A 15,190-nucleotide genomic window follows, 5' to 3' on the forward strand; every position below is an offset into this window, starting at 1 on the left:
CTGGGGGTGGAGCAACCCTGGTACTTAGAGGGCAATGGTGAGACGGGGACAGAAAGGGGCCTGGCAGAAACAGAGTATATATCACAGCACAGGAGAAAACCTGCTATTTTGTGTGCTAATTTAAAAACAAAGTGTCTATACACAATGATGGCCAATATATTTCAACTATAACCGCGATATATTCATTTTTGTAGTACTAGGGTTTGAAATAAGGTTTGAACATGTAGCTAAGTGTTCTATCGCTAAGCTCCACCCCTAGTCTTTTCAACCCACTCTGAAGACAGACTAGAACAAACAGTATGGCCCCCGACCACCAATTTATAGAGTGGAAGAATATTAGAAAGGATTCAAGGAGACCAGTATTATCAACGCAGCTGGGAAATATTGCAGTGTGTATCTAAAACGTCACATGTATGCCTTTCCTTCTTGAAGAAATGTAACTTGTATGAACTCAGCTACAGAGCATAAAGACAGACACACACGTTTGTCAAAGCATTTTTTTAGTATCTAAAGAAATTGGAAAGTAGCCCAATAATGTATTTCTAAACCCACAATGCAATGTTATAAACCAATTTTAATGCCATGGATAAATAAATGCTGCCCTGTATAGCATGTGAAGAGTGGGAAGACAATATGCAGTGATGTGACAGTAGTTTGGATGGCAGGCATGACAGTGACAGTAGTTTGGATGGCAGGCATGTCAAATGTCATTTTACTTTCTTCTTCCTTATTTATTGTCCAAAAATAGACATGGATTATCTTCAGCTAAGAAAACTAAAAGTTGTGAAAGATTAAACATGTAGAAATGAACTAGTTCCAATATTTAGAGCTAAGATTTAAAATCACAATCTATTAATAATGCTTATTTCCTATGTACCAAAAACTATATCCCTATTTTAATATCCATTTAATTTTTTCCTAAAGCAGATCTCTAGCTATGAAAGTTATTCAAAATTTCAAGCTCTAATAAATAAAATTGACACCAAATGTGCAAAACATTTACCCCTACTCATAAACCACAAACTGAACGCAAGTCATGGGACTCTAGAAATGAGAGGAGTCAGTGGGGACGCTCAGTGACAGAGTGCTTGCCGAGCACGGACAGGACGGGGACACAACACCTAGGACTGGAAAAGAAAAACGCTAGTGAGCATAACTTGGTCAAGCCTTTCCTGAAGGCAATTCAAGAATAGAGTCAAACTCTGAGAGCTACACAGGCTTCATTTTCAACTTTACTTCTGCAGATCGAGCCTAATGAAGTAACCTGAGAGGCGGACAACACTTATGGACAAAGGTTTGCTTTGCTTGGATTCCACAACCAAACCCCATAGGGCGGGTATGTAAGCAGCAGCTAAGACGCCACCAGAGGGGTTGGGGATTTAGCTCAGTGGTAGAGCGCTTGCCTAGAAAGCGCAAGGCCCTGGGTTCAGTCCCCAGCTCCGAAAAAGAAAAAAGAAAAAGAAAAAAAAAAAAAAGACACCACCAGAGAGCAGTGGCTTCAGAAGGGAAAGCTCTGTGCTCAGTCCCCGTTCCTCAAGTTCTGGCAACCAGGACAAGACAGGACCCAACTCAGTGACTGGTGAGGATGCTGTGCTTGTTTTGTAGATGGCATGTATCTACAGGACAGCCTTCCCTCGGCAGACATGCGCAAAGATCTCTCTCTTTCTGTTCTTAAAATTAGACTTCTACTCTTAACATCTCACATAATCTTTTATTCCTGCATTGATTGTGACAGTCTCTCACCATGGAAATCAAATTGACCCAACTCATGCTCTCCCAAGTGCTAAGACTGCAAGCACGTATCATCATACTTAGCTTTTTATTCAACTCCCTCGTGAAGGTCTTATTTCCAGAGGGTTGGAGATTCAACATATGAATTGTGAAAGAGCAGAGTCCAGTCCAGAGCACAGAGCATGTTAATTACACAATATTTTCAGCAGCAGTATTTGCATATAATCTAAATCAGTGGTTCTCAATCTTCCTAACTCTCTGGCCCTTTAATACAGTTCCTCATGTTGTGGTGACTCCCACCATAAAATAATTTTCATTGCTACTTCCTAGCTGCAATTTAGCTACTGTTATGAATAGTAATGTAAATATCTTTGTTTTCCAGTGAACTTACACGACTCCTGTGAAAGGTTCATTCAACCCCCGAAGGGACCATGACCCACAAGTTAAGCACTGATAGTCAACAACAGGTGACCAACTGAGCAAGTTTGACAAGTAGTCGCAGGATAAAATCCATCTTCCAAAGCAAGTCACACACACATGCAGAGGATGTGTTACATAAGGTAGATGCAGAGCAAAGGGGCAGCTCAGTGGTAGAGTACCAGCCTAGCATGAGGCCCTGGGTCAACACCAGCACCCTCACTGCCCCGCCACACACACACACACACACACACACACACACACACACACACACACACACACGCAACTGCATAAGCAGTATGATTTCCTCTCAGAATGTCAGATCTTCACATATACACACTGACAAGCTTCAAAACGTTTACAGTGATTGTGATTTTAGAACAGAAAAAGTACAACATTTTTCTTCCTTAGCTCAGTGATGGGACCTGCTGTTCTATCTGTCACTACTGAAAACCTCTGAAACTGTAAGAGAAACTAACCTCTCCTTTGAAGTTGTTTTGTCAGGCATTTTGTCACTGCAATGCAAAGTCTGACTAGCAGATTAGTGTAACTAAAAAATAAGAAGAAATCGCCTTGGGTGCAGAATCAGCCCTAAGGTCAATGACTGTCATAGAGAAAAGGGAACAAACAACAAAGGAAGGAAGGACACTGGCAGATAGTACCAAGGAGAGGAATCAGGAATATACTGCTGGCAGCCAGGGGATCCTAGGAGAGAAGGAAAGGGTTCTTCAGTCTCCCAGGGAACCAACCCTGCAGCTGGTCTCTGCTACTTTGTGGGTTCTTCTTTCTCCCGCCCTTTATCTCCCCGGTTTCACCCCTATCATAGGATAAGAGAGAAAGAAAGATGTGGGATGGCGGGGGGAATCTCTGAATCTAATTTCTTTCTTCTTGTTTCTTCACTGTGAGCCACCACAGCCACCCGCCCCATTTATTGGGGTTCTGGCATTATATACCCTCTAAAAAGCTCCTAGGATCTCAAACGTCACAAACACAGAAACTAACTGCAGCTGGGACAGCACACCCCTGCTAGAGCATGAGGCAAATCATGGTCAGCTGCTGAGAAGCTGCCCCATATCCCACACCTGGGATTGAAATGAAAACATATACTATTTCTGTGTCTTTTAAAGAAACCAAAATTCCAGAATTATCACTACATAGCCCTGTTCACACCTTTATATCAACATTCTGCCTCTAGAGCTGAGAGGCAAAGAAAGTAAGTCATTTTCTTATAGTTTTGGTTGTGAGCCTAGCCTTTAATGGCTGAGCCATCTCTCCAGCCCGTAAGTCATTTTCTTTAAGCTATCAAATTTATACTAAGTAGTGATACAGCCTCAGGAAACTAATGCACTGTGTAAAGATACCACCTCACATCTGACAAACACTACAAAATAAATGAAAACCATCTTTATTTCTTTTGAAATAAAGAATAAAATAAGAGTGCACATGGGAGGGGTTGGGGATTTAGCTCAGTGGTAGAGCGCTTGCCTAGGAAGCGCAAGGCCCTGGGTTCGGTCCCCAGCTCCGAAAAAAAGAACCAAAAAAAAAAAAAAAAAAAAAAGAGTGCACATGGGTAAAAGAATATATGCAAGTGCACATATGTATCCTAGGGCAGAGGGTCCAAACACAGAGGCTGCTTTGATTCCTAAGGAGTGTCACACGGGGCGTTTACAGATATATTTACTTCTAGATGTTTGCACTGTCCACAGAGGGAAAGAACACTGCAGAAAAGACCGAGCCCCCATGCCCACCCTCCGCTCTCTCTTTAATACTCACTGATGCCTTTCTCCTTGGGAGCAAGCTTCTCCAGGTCTTTCAGTTGGAATACATCTTTCTGGTTAAAAGAGTTAAAGAAGATGAGAAATAAATAATTACTTTCTACTATTTATTTATATTTACTATAGCTGTATTATAAAATATAATATCAAAAGGCTATGTCTACAAATGAATAAGGTACTAGAAATGAGCATTTTAGAACTAGAAGAAATGCTCTCACTCAATGCCAAGTGTAGAACTTATGGATGTAACATGTAGACATACTTCTACATGAGCACAGTTATCTATTCACAACTGGAACAACAACAACAACAAAACATCTCATCAAAGCAGGAAAACTAGCTCTGGGGAGTAATTTGTACCATCAGATAATGTGCTGCTCTGACACTCTGGTGTTCCGGAAACCATACAACAGGACGTTAGAGAAATGACTCTGTGGTTAAAAGCACTCGCTGTTCTTACAAAGAACCCTGATTTGGTTCCCAATATCTACATGGTGGTTCAGGGCATCTGGTGTCCCCTTCTGGCATCTGTGAGCACCAGGCACACACATGATACACATACATACATGCAGGCATACACATACATATAAAAAATGTCAAATAACTAAAAATAAACACAACCAAATAAACAAACAACACCAACACCCCCCCCCCCGTACAAAACAAACAAAAAACAGACTCAGTGATGGGAGGATTACCAGTTTGGGCAATATAACAAGGCCATGTATGTATCAAGAAGAAAGGAAGTGGGGGAGAGGAAATGAGGGAGGGAATCAGAGCCAAAGAAAAAAGAAAGAGGGGAAAGTGCCTTACTTAGTATGCATCATGCGCCACAGACTCACCAGTAGTAACTAAAGTTAGACAACTGTGCAAGCTAGCTGTTCATTTAAGGGTTTACGAAGCAGTTAACTTCACATGATAGAAAAGCTGTCCAGCTCATGCTGTGCCCCAATCACTGATCCCCTTACTGACCCAGACACTGACACACTCTATATACACAGAGCAAAATACACCTACAGAGTATTTAACCCAGTGGCCAGGGGACGCTCTTGCTGACCACTCCTTTACTCAGAAGTGGTGAAAAGCATTTGGCCGGGGAAAGTGACATAGTCTAGAAAGATTAATACACTTAATAATTAGAAAGAAGCCCGTGACTAGGATGGGAATGGGATCCACTGATTTCTAAACGAACTGAAAGAGCAAGTTCAAGTGAACAGAAACTAAACCTTGATAAAGTTCAAAAGCCACTGCTCACCTAAACTGAGAAGACAGACAACTACCTAAAAGAAAATATCTGCAAAATGTCTATTGACAAAGCAGCCTGGAATCTAGAAATACAGAGTGTCTCCAAAACCAAAGGAACAGGAAATAGATGGAAGAGAGAGTTGAGGAGTGCAACTGTGGGCTCTTCATGAGTTGTCATTACTACAAATGTTTTTGAAAACACTCCCAAGACATTGTTGGTGAACCATTCATGATTAGAGGCAGCAGGGTACAGTGCTTAGCCAGCATCCGTGATTAGAGACAGTATGGTGCACAGTGCTTAGCCAGCATCCGTGATTAGAGGAAGCATGGTGCATGTAGTTGATTAGAAGCAGTAAGGTACATGGTGCCTGGCCAGCATCCGTGATTAGAGGCAGCACGGTACAAGGTGCTTAACTAGTAAGTTTTCTAATTAATTCAGAAGGTATTACACTTTCATCAGCGTGACTTAGAAAACAGACTACAAAACGTAACCCTACCATTAACATGTATAATCATACGGCAATATTTGTTTAGCATCTGCATTTTCTACTTAGCACCACATGGTAAGCACTTAGTCATGACACTGTCTTGGAGAAGGGCCACATCTAATGCCAAATTCCATAACTGACAGAATAGTAACCATTTGAGTTTGTTGGAATTTTACTTATCAAGAATGGAATTAGAATCCAAATTTCAGAAACTGAATTCCAGAATGCACGCTACCTTGGACCATAATAGTGATTTGTTCTGGATCCCGAAGGACTGATGACGAATAATGACCTACAGTTGGCATCAGTGGCTCCCAGATACACTGTGTATTGTTCCGGAGAAAACAGACACAATGTTTTCCATTATGTTTCCAAAGTTCACTGCTACATTTTCCAATTCCATCCCCCAAATTGACAGAGTCAATAAGTAAGCAGCAACATATTACATCACAACTTGAAGATAAAATAGAAAGAATGAACTGAATGAAACTAATAGAACTAATAACTCTGCAGAAAAGCTCAGTATTGAGCATCTTAAGTGGCTAGTCTTTAGTGTCAGTCCTCAGTGTCTGTCCTCAGTGTCTGTCCTCAGTGCTAGTCCTCAATGTCAGTCCTCAGTGTCAGTCCTCAGTGTCAGTCCTCAGTGTTAGTCTTCAGTGTCAAAATGCCATTGAAGGGTGAAGATGAGAATTTTTAAACCAGAAATGGCAAACTTTGTTATTTGAGAAATTAATACTGAAAAGATAAAATCATTTCACTACTTTCCTTGGGTTTTTACTGCCTGGAAGAAATTAAATCTGTTTTTGTTCTAAGGCTACAGCAAAAAAAATTTCAACTCAGCCAAAGAAAAAACCTAAAACACAAACTTATCTTTGGAACAGCAGTTTTGCACTGGCTCTACAACCATAAAGGTGAGACCCAGGCTTTCTAAAGTCCTGGGAACATTTTAACTGCTTTACTGAGAATCTGCACAAATGAAAAGGAATTTTGGCAATGTAATATTTTATCATTTCCACCACCACCACCACCACCATCACCACCACCACCACCACCACCCCACCCCCATCTGCAAAGGATGAAAATAGCCAGTGGACCTAAGGTCCTCCTGAGCCACAGGAACAATTTGGGAAGATGGAGGGAGGGACACAGAGGGTATAAGGCCTGTCTTGTTTCTTTATAAAAGAAAGACCCATCCACGAACAGGTACATGTAAAAAAGTAGGCTCTAGAGCCTGGAAGTGAACTCTGACTCTGTCACTTAGTGAAGCTGAAACTTGATTTCCTCTCAGTGACTGGCAGACATCTGGAATACATTAAGGAGTCCTGGCTATCATCATAAACGCTGTGCTGTAGACGGACTGGTAAACACAAAGAAGCGAGGTTATCTGTGCTCCCTATAAAACCAGGCGACCTCCTTGTTTGAACCTGGCTAATGTCCACTCTTGTTCCGAGAGTCTGCTCACACCGTCTCAGGAATGCTGAGCAGTAAGGCAAAGCCAATGACCTTACAGGACTGCACACTGGGGACCTGAGAGAACCTACACTCTGACACCTACTTCAGACGGAAAGAGGTCACCATCAAATGATGACTCAGAGAGAGTTGCATTATCAGTCTTAGGACAGTCCAGACAGAACTCTGTAAAGAAGAGATGGCGCTTCCTCCTAACAGCTCAGAAGAGCCAAAAACGGCTGCAGAGTTTTATGTGTCCCCAGAGAACCAAGTTCATGTGGGTGTCTAACAAGAAATAGTCCATTAACATTGACCTACATAACCGGAAAACACACAACATGCAGTGAAGACACATTTAATGTGAAAGTCACACAAACACACTAACAACATTGGGAGAAATAACTTACTGTCTCGAAAAATATTTCCATCATCCGGGTCCTCTTCTCCTCCCCACTCAGTCCTCTTTTCTTTGACTAAAGCATAAAACACAACAACAACCAGAAGCAGCAGTTTAAACAAAACAGCATTTCACAACAATCTGACACTGAACATTATCTTAAAATGTGTTTGATTCTACCTAATGTCACCAGGTTTGCCACTCTCAAACTTGGCCTAAAGACTGACTTTAGCAATGATGTGCCAAGTCTTGAAACAGGGACTGCCAATTTTCTATACAGTGATAGGGAAAACATTTTGTGGACATGTATTTTTATTTTATTTTTGGGTTTCTCAAGACAGGGTTTCTCTGTGTAGCCCTAACTCCCCTGGAACTCCTCTGCAGACCAAGCTGACCTTGAACTAAGAGAGCCATCTGCTCCGTCAGTGTGTACCACTACACGCCCTTTGTAGAAACTTAGTATTTATAAAATGAACCAATCACAAGCCACTGTATTAACTTTCATTAGGATTGCCTTTTGAAAGAAAACAGATAGTCGCTTGTAAGTAATTAATAGCTACAGGCACAAATTGTTGCATAAATACCCAGGACAGAATTAATTAACCCCACCTGGGAAGGGAGACGTGTTAATCTAGAAGGCTTTGGTCAGGCTGGGAAGTGGGGAAGGCTGCCAGTGCAGACGCCATGCACAAGCACAGTGGTGCAGACTCCAAGACAAGCATTAAGATGGCTACTGGATGGACTGTGCAGAGGGAGCAAATGACAAAGACTTTTCAAAAAGTTGTCTGGGGTCAGATTACCAGAGGCTAAGTGGGAAGAGAGTGGCTCTCATCAAGACAAGGAAGAAGTGCTGAGGAATTCCTAAAGCTGAGGAGTGACTAGAGTCAAATTCAAATGTATCAGCAGAGGCTGGAGAGATGGCTCAGAGGTTAAAGACCACTGGCTGTGCTTCCAGAGGGCAGGGTTCAATTCCCAGCACCTACATGGTGGCTCCGACTGGGACTTCAGTCCCAGGACATCTGTCCCCCTCTTCTGGCCTCCCTGGGGACTAGGCATACACATGATATACATACATATGTACAGTCAGAATATCCATATGCATAAAAATTTTAAATATTTTAGTGAAAAAGAAACAAATAGTGACAGGAGTGTGTAGGCTCAAGAAAGAAAATAAATCTATCCAAATAGAGAATGGAAGTACCTGTGAATCATTATCAAACTTGAGAATAAGATAGTCATATGCACATAATTCTAACTATATATAATATGTGCATATAATATATATATTACATATCAACTTATCAAACTTGAGAATAAGATAGTCATATGCACATAATTCTTACTATATATAATATGTGCGTATAATATATATATATTACATATCAACTTATCAAACTTGAGAATAAGATAGTCATATGCACATAATTCTAACTATATATAACATGTGCGTATAATATATATATTACATATCAACTTATCAAACTTGAGAATAAGATAGTCATATGCACATAATTCTTACTATATATAACATGTGCGTATAATATATATATATTACATATCAACTTATCAAACTTGAGAATAAGATAGTCATATGCACATAATTCTAACTATATATAACATGTGCGTATAATATATATATTACATATCAACTTATCAAACTTGAGAATAAGATAGTTATATGCACATAATTCTTACTATATATAACATGTGCGTATAATATGTATATTACATATCAACTTATCAAATTTGAGAATAAGATAGTCATATGCACATAATTCTAACTATATATAATATGTGCGTATAATATATATATATTACATATCAACTTATCAAATTTGAGAATAAGATAGTCATATGCACATAATTCTAACTATATATAATATGTGCGTATAATATATATATTACATATCAACTTACATTCAAATTAAATAAAAAGAGGAGCCAAACTTTTAATGCAAAAAATCCAAAATAAAAATAAAAACAATGTGAGAAATAGCACTAGACCGGGATTTGGGGTTCCACTCTAACATTTATTTATTAGTTCTTTGTTGGGGAGGAGGACCTAAGGAACATTAAGAGGGCAGAGGAAAACCTTCCAAAGTTGGTTTTCTCTTCTCTCCATGTGGGTTCCAAGGCTTGAACTCAGACACCCAGGCTTAGCAGTAAGCACTGTTACCCAAGGAGCCATCCCTCAGCCTCAGTATTCAGTGTTCTGAATCCTTCTCAAAAATGGCACAGGGTCGTGTTTGTGTGACGCCGTGTCCTGCAGACAGATAACTGATGACAGATCAAAGTACATACACCATCAAAGTTCAGCTTGGTGAGCTCCTGAACTTTGTTGGCTTACTTACTGGAACATGGGAAAGAACTCACAGGAGCAAAAATGACAAAGACAGCTGCGTCACCAAAGCCTGCCCTAGCATATGTGACAGCTCACAAAGGCTGGAAATCTGGAGCACACTGCACACCTTGCACTGCCCAGTGTCCTTTCACAGTAACTGAGTTAGTGTGAGTCCCTTCCAGGCCCCTCGCCTGGTCCTTGTGTCTTCAGGCTTGTCTGAGAGCAACTCTCAGCTGCCTTTACTGTTTATATGCTCTATGGGAGTGCCCTGCCTACTTCAATTTCAGGGACTTTCTAAAGCTATTTTGAATTGTTTACTTCCTGTCTTAATTCAATGAGATTTCCCTCAGGGCTGAGGGTTCCACGCTCCTTAGATCAACAGTTCTCAGCCTGTGGTCAAATAACTCTTGGGCAGGGGTCACCTAAGATCATCAGAAGGCAGATCTTAACATCATGACTCATAACAAACAGCAAAATTATAGTTATGAAGTAGCTATGAAAATAAGTTGTTTGGGGTTCACCACAACATGAGGAACTATATTAAAGGGTCACAACATTGGCAAGGCTGAGACCACTGGCAAAGCCTTAGACCCATCCTTGTTGTCTTCACCTTGGGTAAGTATCTCTCCCACATTCTTCTGTTTCACAGTCCTTTCCATATCCTATATCTTAAAGAGTTTCTCCAAGATGCAAAGTTTTAATCTTGAAGGAAACTGCCACTCAACAAATCATAACAAAATAAACTGCTTATTGAGATGTAGGATATAATAAGATAAAGACTGATTCTGTCCAACCAAAAGCTCCTAAAGAAAGCATCAGTCACACTTAAGAAAAGGATCTTAGAATGACATCTGTGTTTCTCCTGGCAATACGAGAGGCTAACTCATCCCACAGCAACAAGATAACGTAGTGCATCTTGATGGGTGTGTGCGTAAGAAAGCAGCCTCCAAGTTCTCATCTTCCACTTTCCCATCGGTCTCTCTTGAGCACAGCAGACCCCCAGGGATCCACTATTGAGCCCTGCCTCCCCTCAAATCTCTTCTTTGATCTCATCTTCTTTAGTTTTAATTAACACTTGTGATGAGACCACAGATCTTTATATTCGGCCCTAAATATGCTCCTAAACTCCCATCTCATGTATCTACCTGCCTGCTGGACAGACTTCAAACTCAACTGGCCCTAACTTAATCCTTTCTTTCCTACACACACTCCAAACCTGCTATTCCACATCTCCAGTCTCAGATACACTCTTTACCTATGCCAAAGGCCTGGCAGCCATCCTAGGTGCCTTCATCTCTTTACCAATTACCAAGTTCTGTCAACACTGGTTCTTAACTATTCTTAATATGTGCCACTTAGCCCACTCTATTACCTCTGCCTGGATTCAAGCCCTCAGTGGCTATCTCCTGCAACTGTCCTCAGCTACTTAAACACAGCGTTGTTTCATCCTCTAATAGAAGCTGATTGTGCAACTCATAAAACCTTTGATGGTTCCAATCAAGCATCCTAAGAAGATGTAGAAGACCCTCTGTCACCTGACCCCAACCTACTATTTAAAGTAGCTCCCACCCCCAAATTTACCATAACAAGGTGGAAAACTATGTAATTTGGGTTGTAATAATGATGATGATAAAATTATTCCTCTACAAAAAACAAAAAAACAAACTCCTCTGCACACTCAATAGCTCCCCCAAAGCATAATTTGGGTGTTCTCTCCACAGACTTCCCTCTGTTGAGCATGTGTTCCCAAGACCCATTTGCATTGTATCATTTACTGTACTGAAATTTCTCTCAGCAGACTGAGAAAATTCAGAATATCCACTATCCTTTGCCTTCTCGGGGCTTAGCAAGCCAGGTAAGTTAGACAGATAAACTGCTGACTCTAGGCTGCTCAAGCTTCAAAGCCCACAACCCTCCTAAATATACAGCACAGGATGAATTAAGTAGCAGGAAAACCCACGGCCATTATCTTGCTTGCAGAGAAAGCAAGTGCTCTCCAAGAGGGTACCCAGGCTCCGGGAAGCTATGCAGAACTGTTGTCTAAACCTCAACTAGAATCCACAAGTGCTTTATAACCCTTTCCACACTGCTCTTTCCACTTGCAGTATCTGAGCCAATCCTGAAGTTCACACCCACCAAAGGCAACTCAGCTAAGTTTCCCTCAAAAGCAAGTAGCAAGCTACCACATATACACTCACCTAAGAATGTTAAAAAGGCTACAGCCGAGGTCACTGTATACATCGAACTGTGTGCTGATGGGCCGGGATATATGCATTTAAAAAGTACCCTCGGTTGCTTTAACTTGCTTTCTCACTAGGTCTCCAAGGATAGCAGAGGTTCTGTGAAAGAAGTAGAAATCTCTTTATCGTATAGTGCCTCTGCATAGCTCCAGGGACTTGGATTTTCGTGGAGCAGTGAGGAAAGAAGGAAAAATAGACAGAAGCAGAAGCTGGGATTGGGTGATCCAGGCTCTTGGATGGACAAATGTAGCACTGCAGAAGCTCAGCGTGTTCATTATAGAGCTGAACAGAGAGGTCTCTCGAGGGGAGTAGTCTCTAGATCATAAGCACAAAGAAGGGAGCAAAGCTACAGTGTACATTTTCCACACACAGTCAAAACTCAAACTCCTCTTCTGGGGGAAACCTTGCCATCCCGCTAAGCCTGACACCATGGGGTTTCTGGTGGGGACATGCATGTCAACAACACATATTCACTTGGGACTTCACTCCTTCACAGCTTGCTCAGCTCCTTACATTAGAACTTTATCCTGTGGCTAAATCAGGAGGAAACAGAACCCAGTTTCTGGAAAGTCCTTTGCAGTGCCCCAGAGGCAAGCAATCAGGAGAATCTAATGTTCTGGGGAGCACAGTTTATGAAGGTCTTAATACCCAACAAATACAAACATCCTTGCGGGAGTGCGGCTGAGTTGGACCGCACATTTGCAGTATTTCACGGGGATTCGTCCCTGAGTCTTTTTTTTTTTTTTTTTTTTTTTTGGTTCTTTTTTTTTTTTTTGGAGTTGGGGACCGAACCCAGGGCCTTGCGCTTCCTAGGCAAGCGCTCTAACCACTGAGCTAAATCCCCAACCCCGTCCCTGAGTCTTTTGAGTTCTTACTAACCACAGTTGGAAACTCCCAAGGTCAGATTTAAAATAACTATTGTAAAAAGGGCATCATATTGGCATCAGAGACTTCAACAAGAAAGAAAAATAACAAGGACTCAGTCCTTAAAACTAGGGAGGGGTCTCTCCTTGTGGTAAAACAGGGATACCTTCAGATTATGAAGGAGACTCAAGGGGTTGGGGATTTAGCTCAGTGGTAGAGCGCTTGCCTAGCAAGCGCAAGGCCCTGGGTTCGGTCCTCAGCTCCAAAAAAAAAAAAAGAAGGAGACTCGAAGCCGCCTGAGGACTAGGCCACTTCCTATTTGACTGGAGTGTTTTAAGCTACTTTTTCGAGTCTGTATCTCAAGAGTCTTCTCCAATACGTAGTTACAGAATTCCTATTGTCAGCCCTGTTGGTCATTTGTAATAACTTAGTAAAAATGAAAAAGATGTCCCTCTCAAAGTTAATTTTCTCCAACTTCAAACTGTAGGCCTATGCTTGTAATTGCTTAGCTAACAAGACAAGTCAAATCAAAATAGTAATTCACGATTAGGAAAGAGGTCAAGAGCTTAACTTTGACCAGAATAACAGTGAACAACATGCTCATCTATAAAACTACTAGCCATAACTGTGTGAAGTTAACAGTCAAATCCCTTTGGAAGTAGGCAATTGCCCTATAAAGAAAGTTAGTAAGAGGGTGAGGCCAGCACATCAATAATGCACAGTTCCTGTTAGTCGGGTACTTTAATTCTACAAAGAGAAACATGATAACACCAAACACTGGTAGCACTGTTGTCTTGAGTCTGATCCTGGGCTCGTTGGGCCATTTTATGCCCAGGTGGCCCGGGTTGTTTAGTTTAACCACAAAGAAGCCGTTATCAGTTATAATTACAGCTGGGCAAGTTTCTTCAAATAAATGTCCTATACCCGATCCTTGTCCACCCTGTGTAACGGCCACTTAGCTAAATTAAGATATTAAAATCTCGGGTCACTCTAGCGACACGTTGATAACTGTCACCAAAAGTGGAAAGAATGACACAAAACTTTGAAGGTAGATTTAAAAAAACATCTAATGGGCAGAGAGTCAGTCATTAAGTTCAAAAAGGCAATGGCGATTGGTAGTAAGCCAGGGTCCCGCACAAGTGGGCCCCACACTAAGGCAGAACGGGGTGGAAGGAGGCTGGGGGAGGAGGAGGGAGTTGTCACTGCTATAATCTAAAGGCAGAGTGAAGACCGACTGGGCTACTCCTCTTAGCATACTAAGTACAGTGGTGGGGTGCTGCTGAAGTGAAGGGGAGCGCTGTGCTCGGCCCCTAAGAGGCCCCGGGTTCTAATCCCAGCAGAACCACAGGACACTGAACACGTCGGCTGCCAACTCCGCAGCGCATGCGCCTGGGGCTTTCGGTTGGGAGCCGCGGAGCCTCGCCACTTGCCGGGTTTCTGGATTCGGTTCTAGAACGCTCCGGTCCGGAACCAGCGTGGTGCGGGCCGCCACCAGGGTTCGGGTGCAGCAGAGGACACGGGGCTAACCTCGCAGGGCCTGGCCAGGGATAACCCCTGCCGTCGCGACCCCGAAGCCCGGAGGTGCGCGCGTCCGGGCCTCGCTCTTACCATGGTGCGCGCAGCGGCCTCCCTGTTTGAGTCTGGCGCCAACAGCCGCGTGGGGTGGGAAGGATCGGAGGAAGTGCAGGGGGAGGAGCAACGACCCCTGGCGGCCCTGGTAGGGTTGCAGGGCCCGAGGGAGGAGCCTAGGGGGGAGGCGGGGCCTGAGCGGATGGGCAGGGCCAGTAGGGGAGGAGCCTGAGATGGGCAGGACCCGACTGAGACCAGACAAACCAGTCTGGGTTGGGCCGTGTGTGTGCGGAAAGGAAAAGTTGAGGCCTGAGGCCTGGGGCGGGAGCTGGAGCAGAACAGGCTTCTGGGCTCTTCTGGTGCCTCAGGAGTTGCAGAGTTGCTTGCTGCTTATGTGTTCAGTATAGCTTTTGTTTTTCTTTTTAAGAGGCAACTTTTGAGTCTTTGCTTTTAAGTGTGTGTTTTTTTAGCTTAAAAAAATGGGATTTTGTATGCAGGAAATGAGAACATTTATAAAAGAAACGCTTTTTCTATTTTATTTTATCTTATTGTATTGTATTGTTTGGCTTTTTGGGACAGGGCTTCTCTGTGTAGCCTTGGCTGCCCTGGAGCTCTCTGTAGACCAAACTGGCCTGGAACTCAGGGATCTGCCTGCCTCTGACTCCTAAATGCTG

The 15,190-nt window shown here is 42.5% G+C and overlaps 1 protein-coding gene across 3 annotated transcripts in view; it reads right to left on the bottom strand.

Annotated features, from left to right (window-relative positions):
* The window catches only part of Mnd1 (meiotic nuclear divisions 1), a 63,771-nt gene extending 49,102 nt beyond the window's left edge, over window positions 1-14,669 (bottom strand). For 2 of the 3 annotated variants that reach the window (XM_087619535.1, XM_087619532.1), the window contains exons 1-4: window positions 14,556-14,602; window positions 12,042-12,182; window positions 7,513-7,578; window positions 3,922-3,979 (exon numbers count right to left, since the gene is read on the bottom strand). In XM_087619535.1, coding sequence (XP_087475661.1) covers window positions 3,922-3,979; window positions 7,513-7,536 — 82 coding nt within the window. In that variant the 5' untranslated portion in view covers window positions 7,537-7,578; window positions 12,042-12,182; window positions 14,556-14,602. Of the gene's footprint in view, window positions 1-3,921; window positions 3,980-7,512; window positions 7,579-12,041; window positions 12,183-14,555 lie in introns of all 3 variants that reach the window. The other variant, NM_001398663.1, reaches the window with a different exon arrangement.
* Between the last annotated feature and the right edge of the window lie 521 nt (window positions 14,670-15,190).

The sequence above is a fragment of the Rattus norvegicus genome, chromosome 2, assembly GCF_021556685.1.
Source record: "Rattus norvegicus strain SHRSP/BbbUtx chromosome 2, alternate assembly SHRSP_T2T, whole genome shotgun sequence".
In the NCBI taxonomy this organism is placed as follows: domain Eukaryota; kingdom Metazoa; phylum Chordata; class Mammalia; order Rodentia; family Muridae; genus Rattus; species Rattus norvegicus.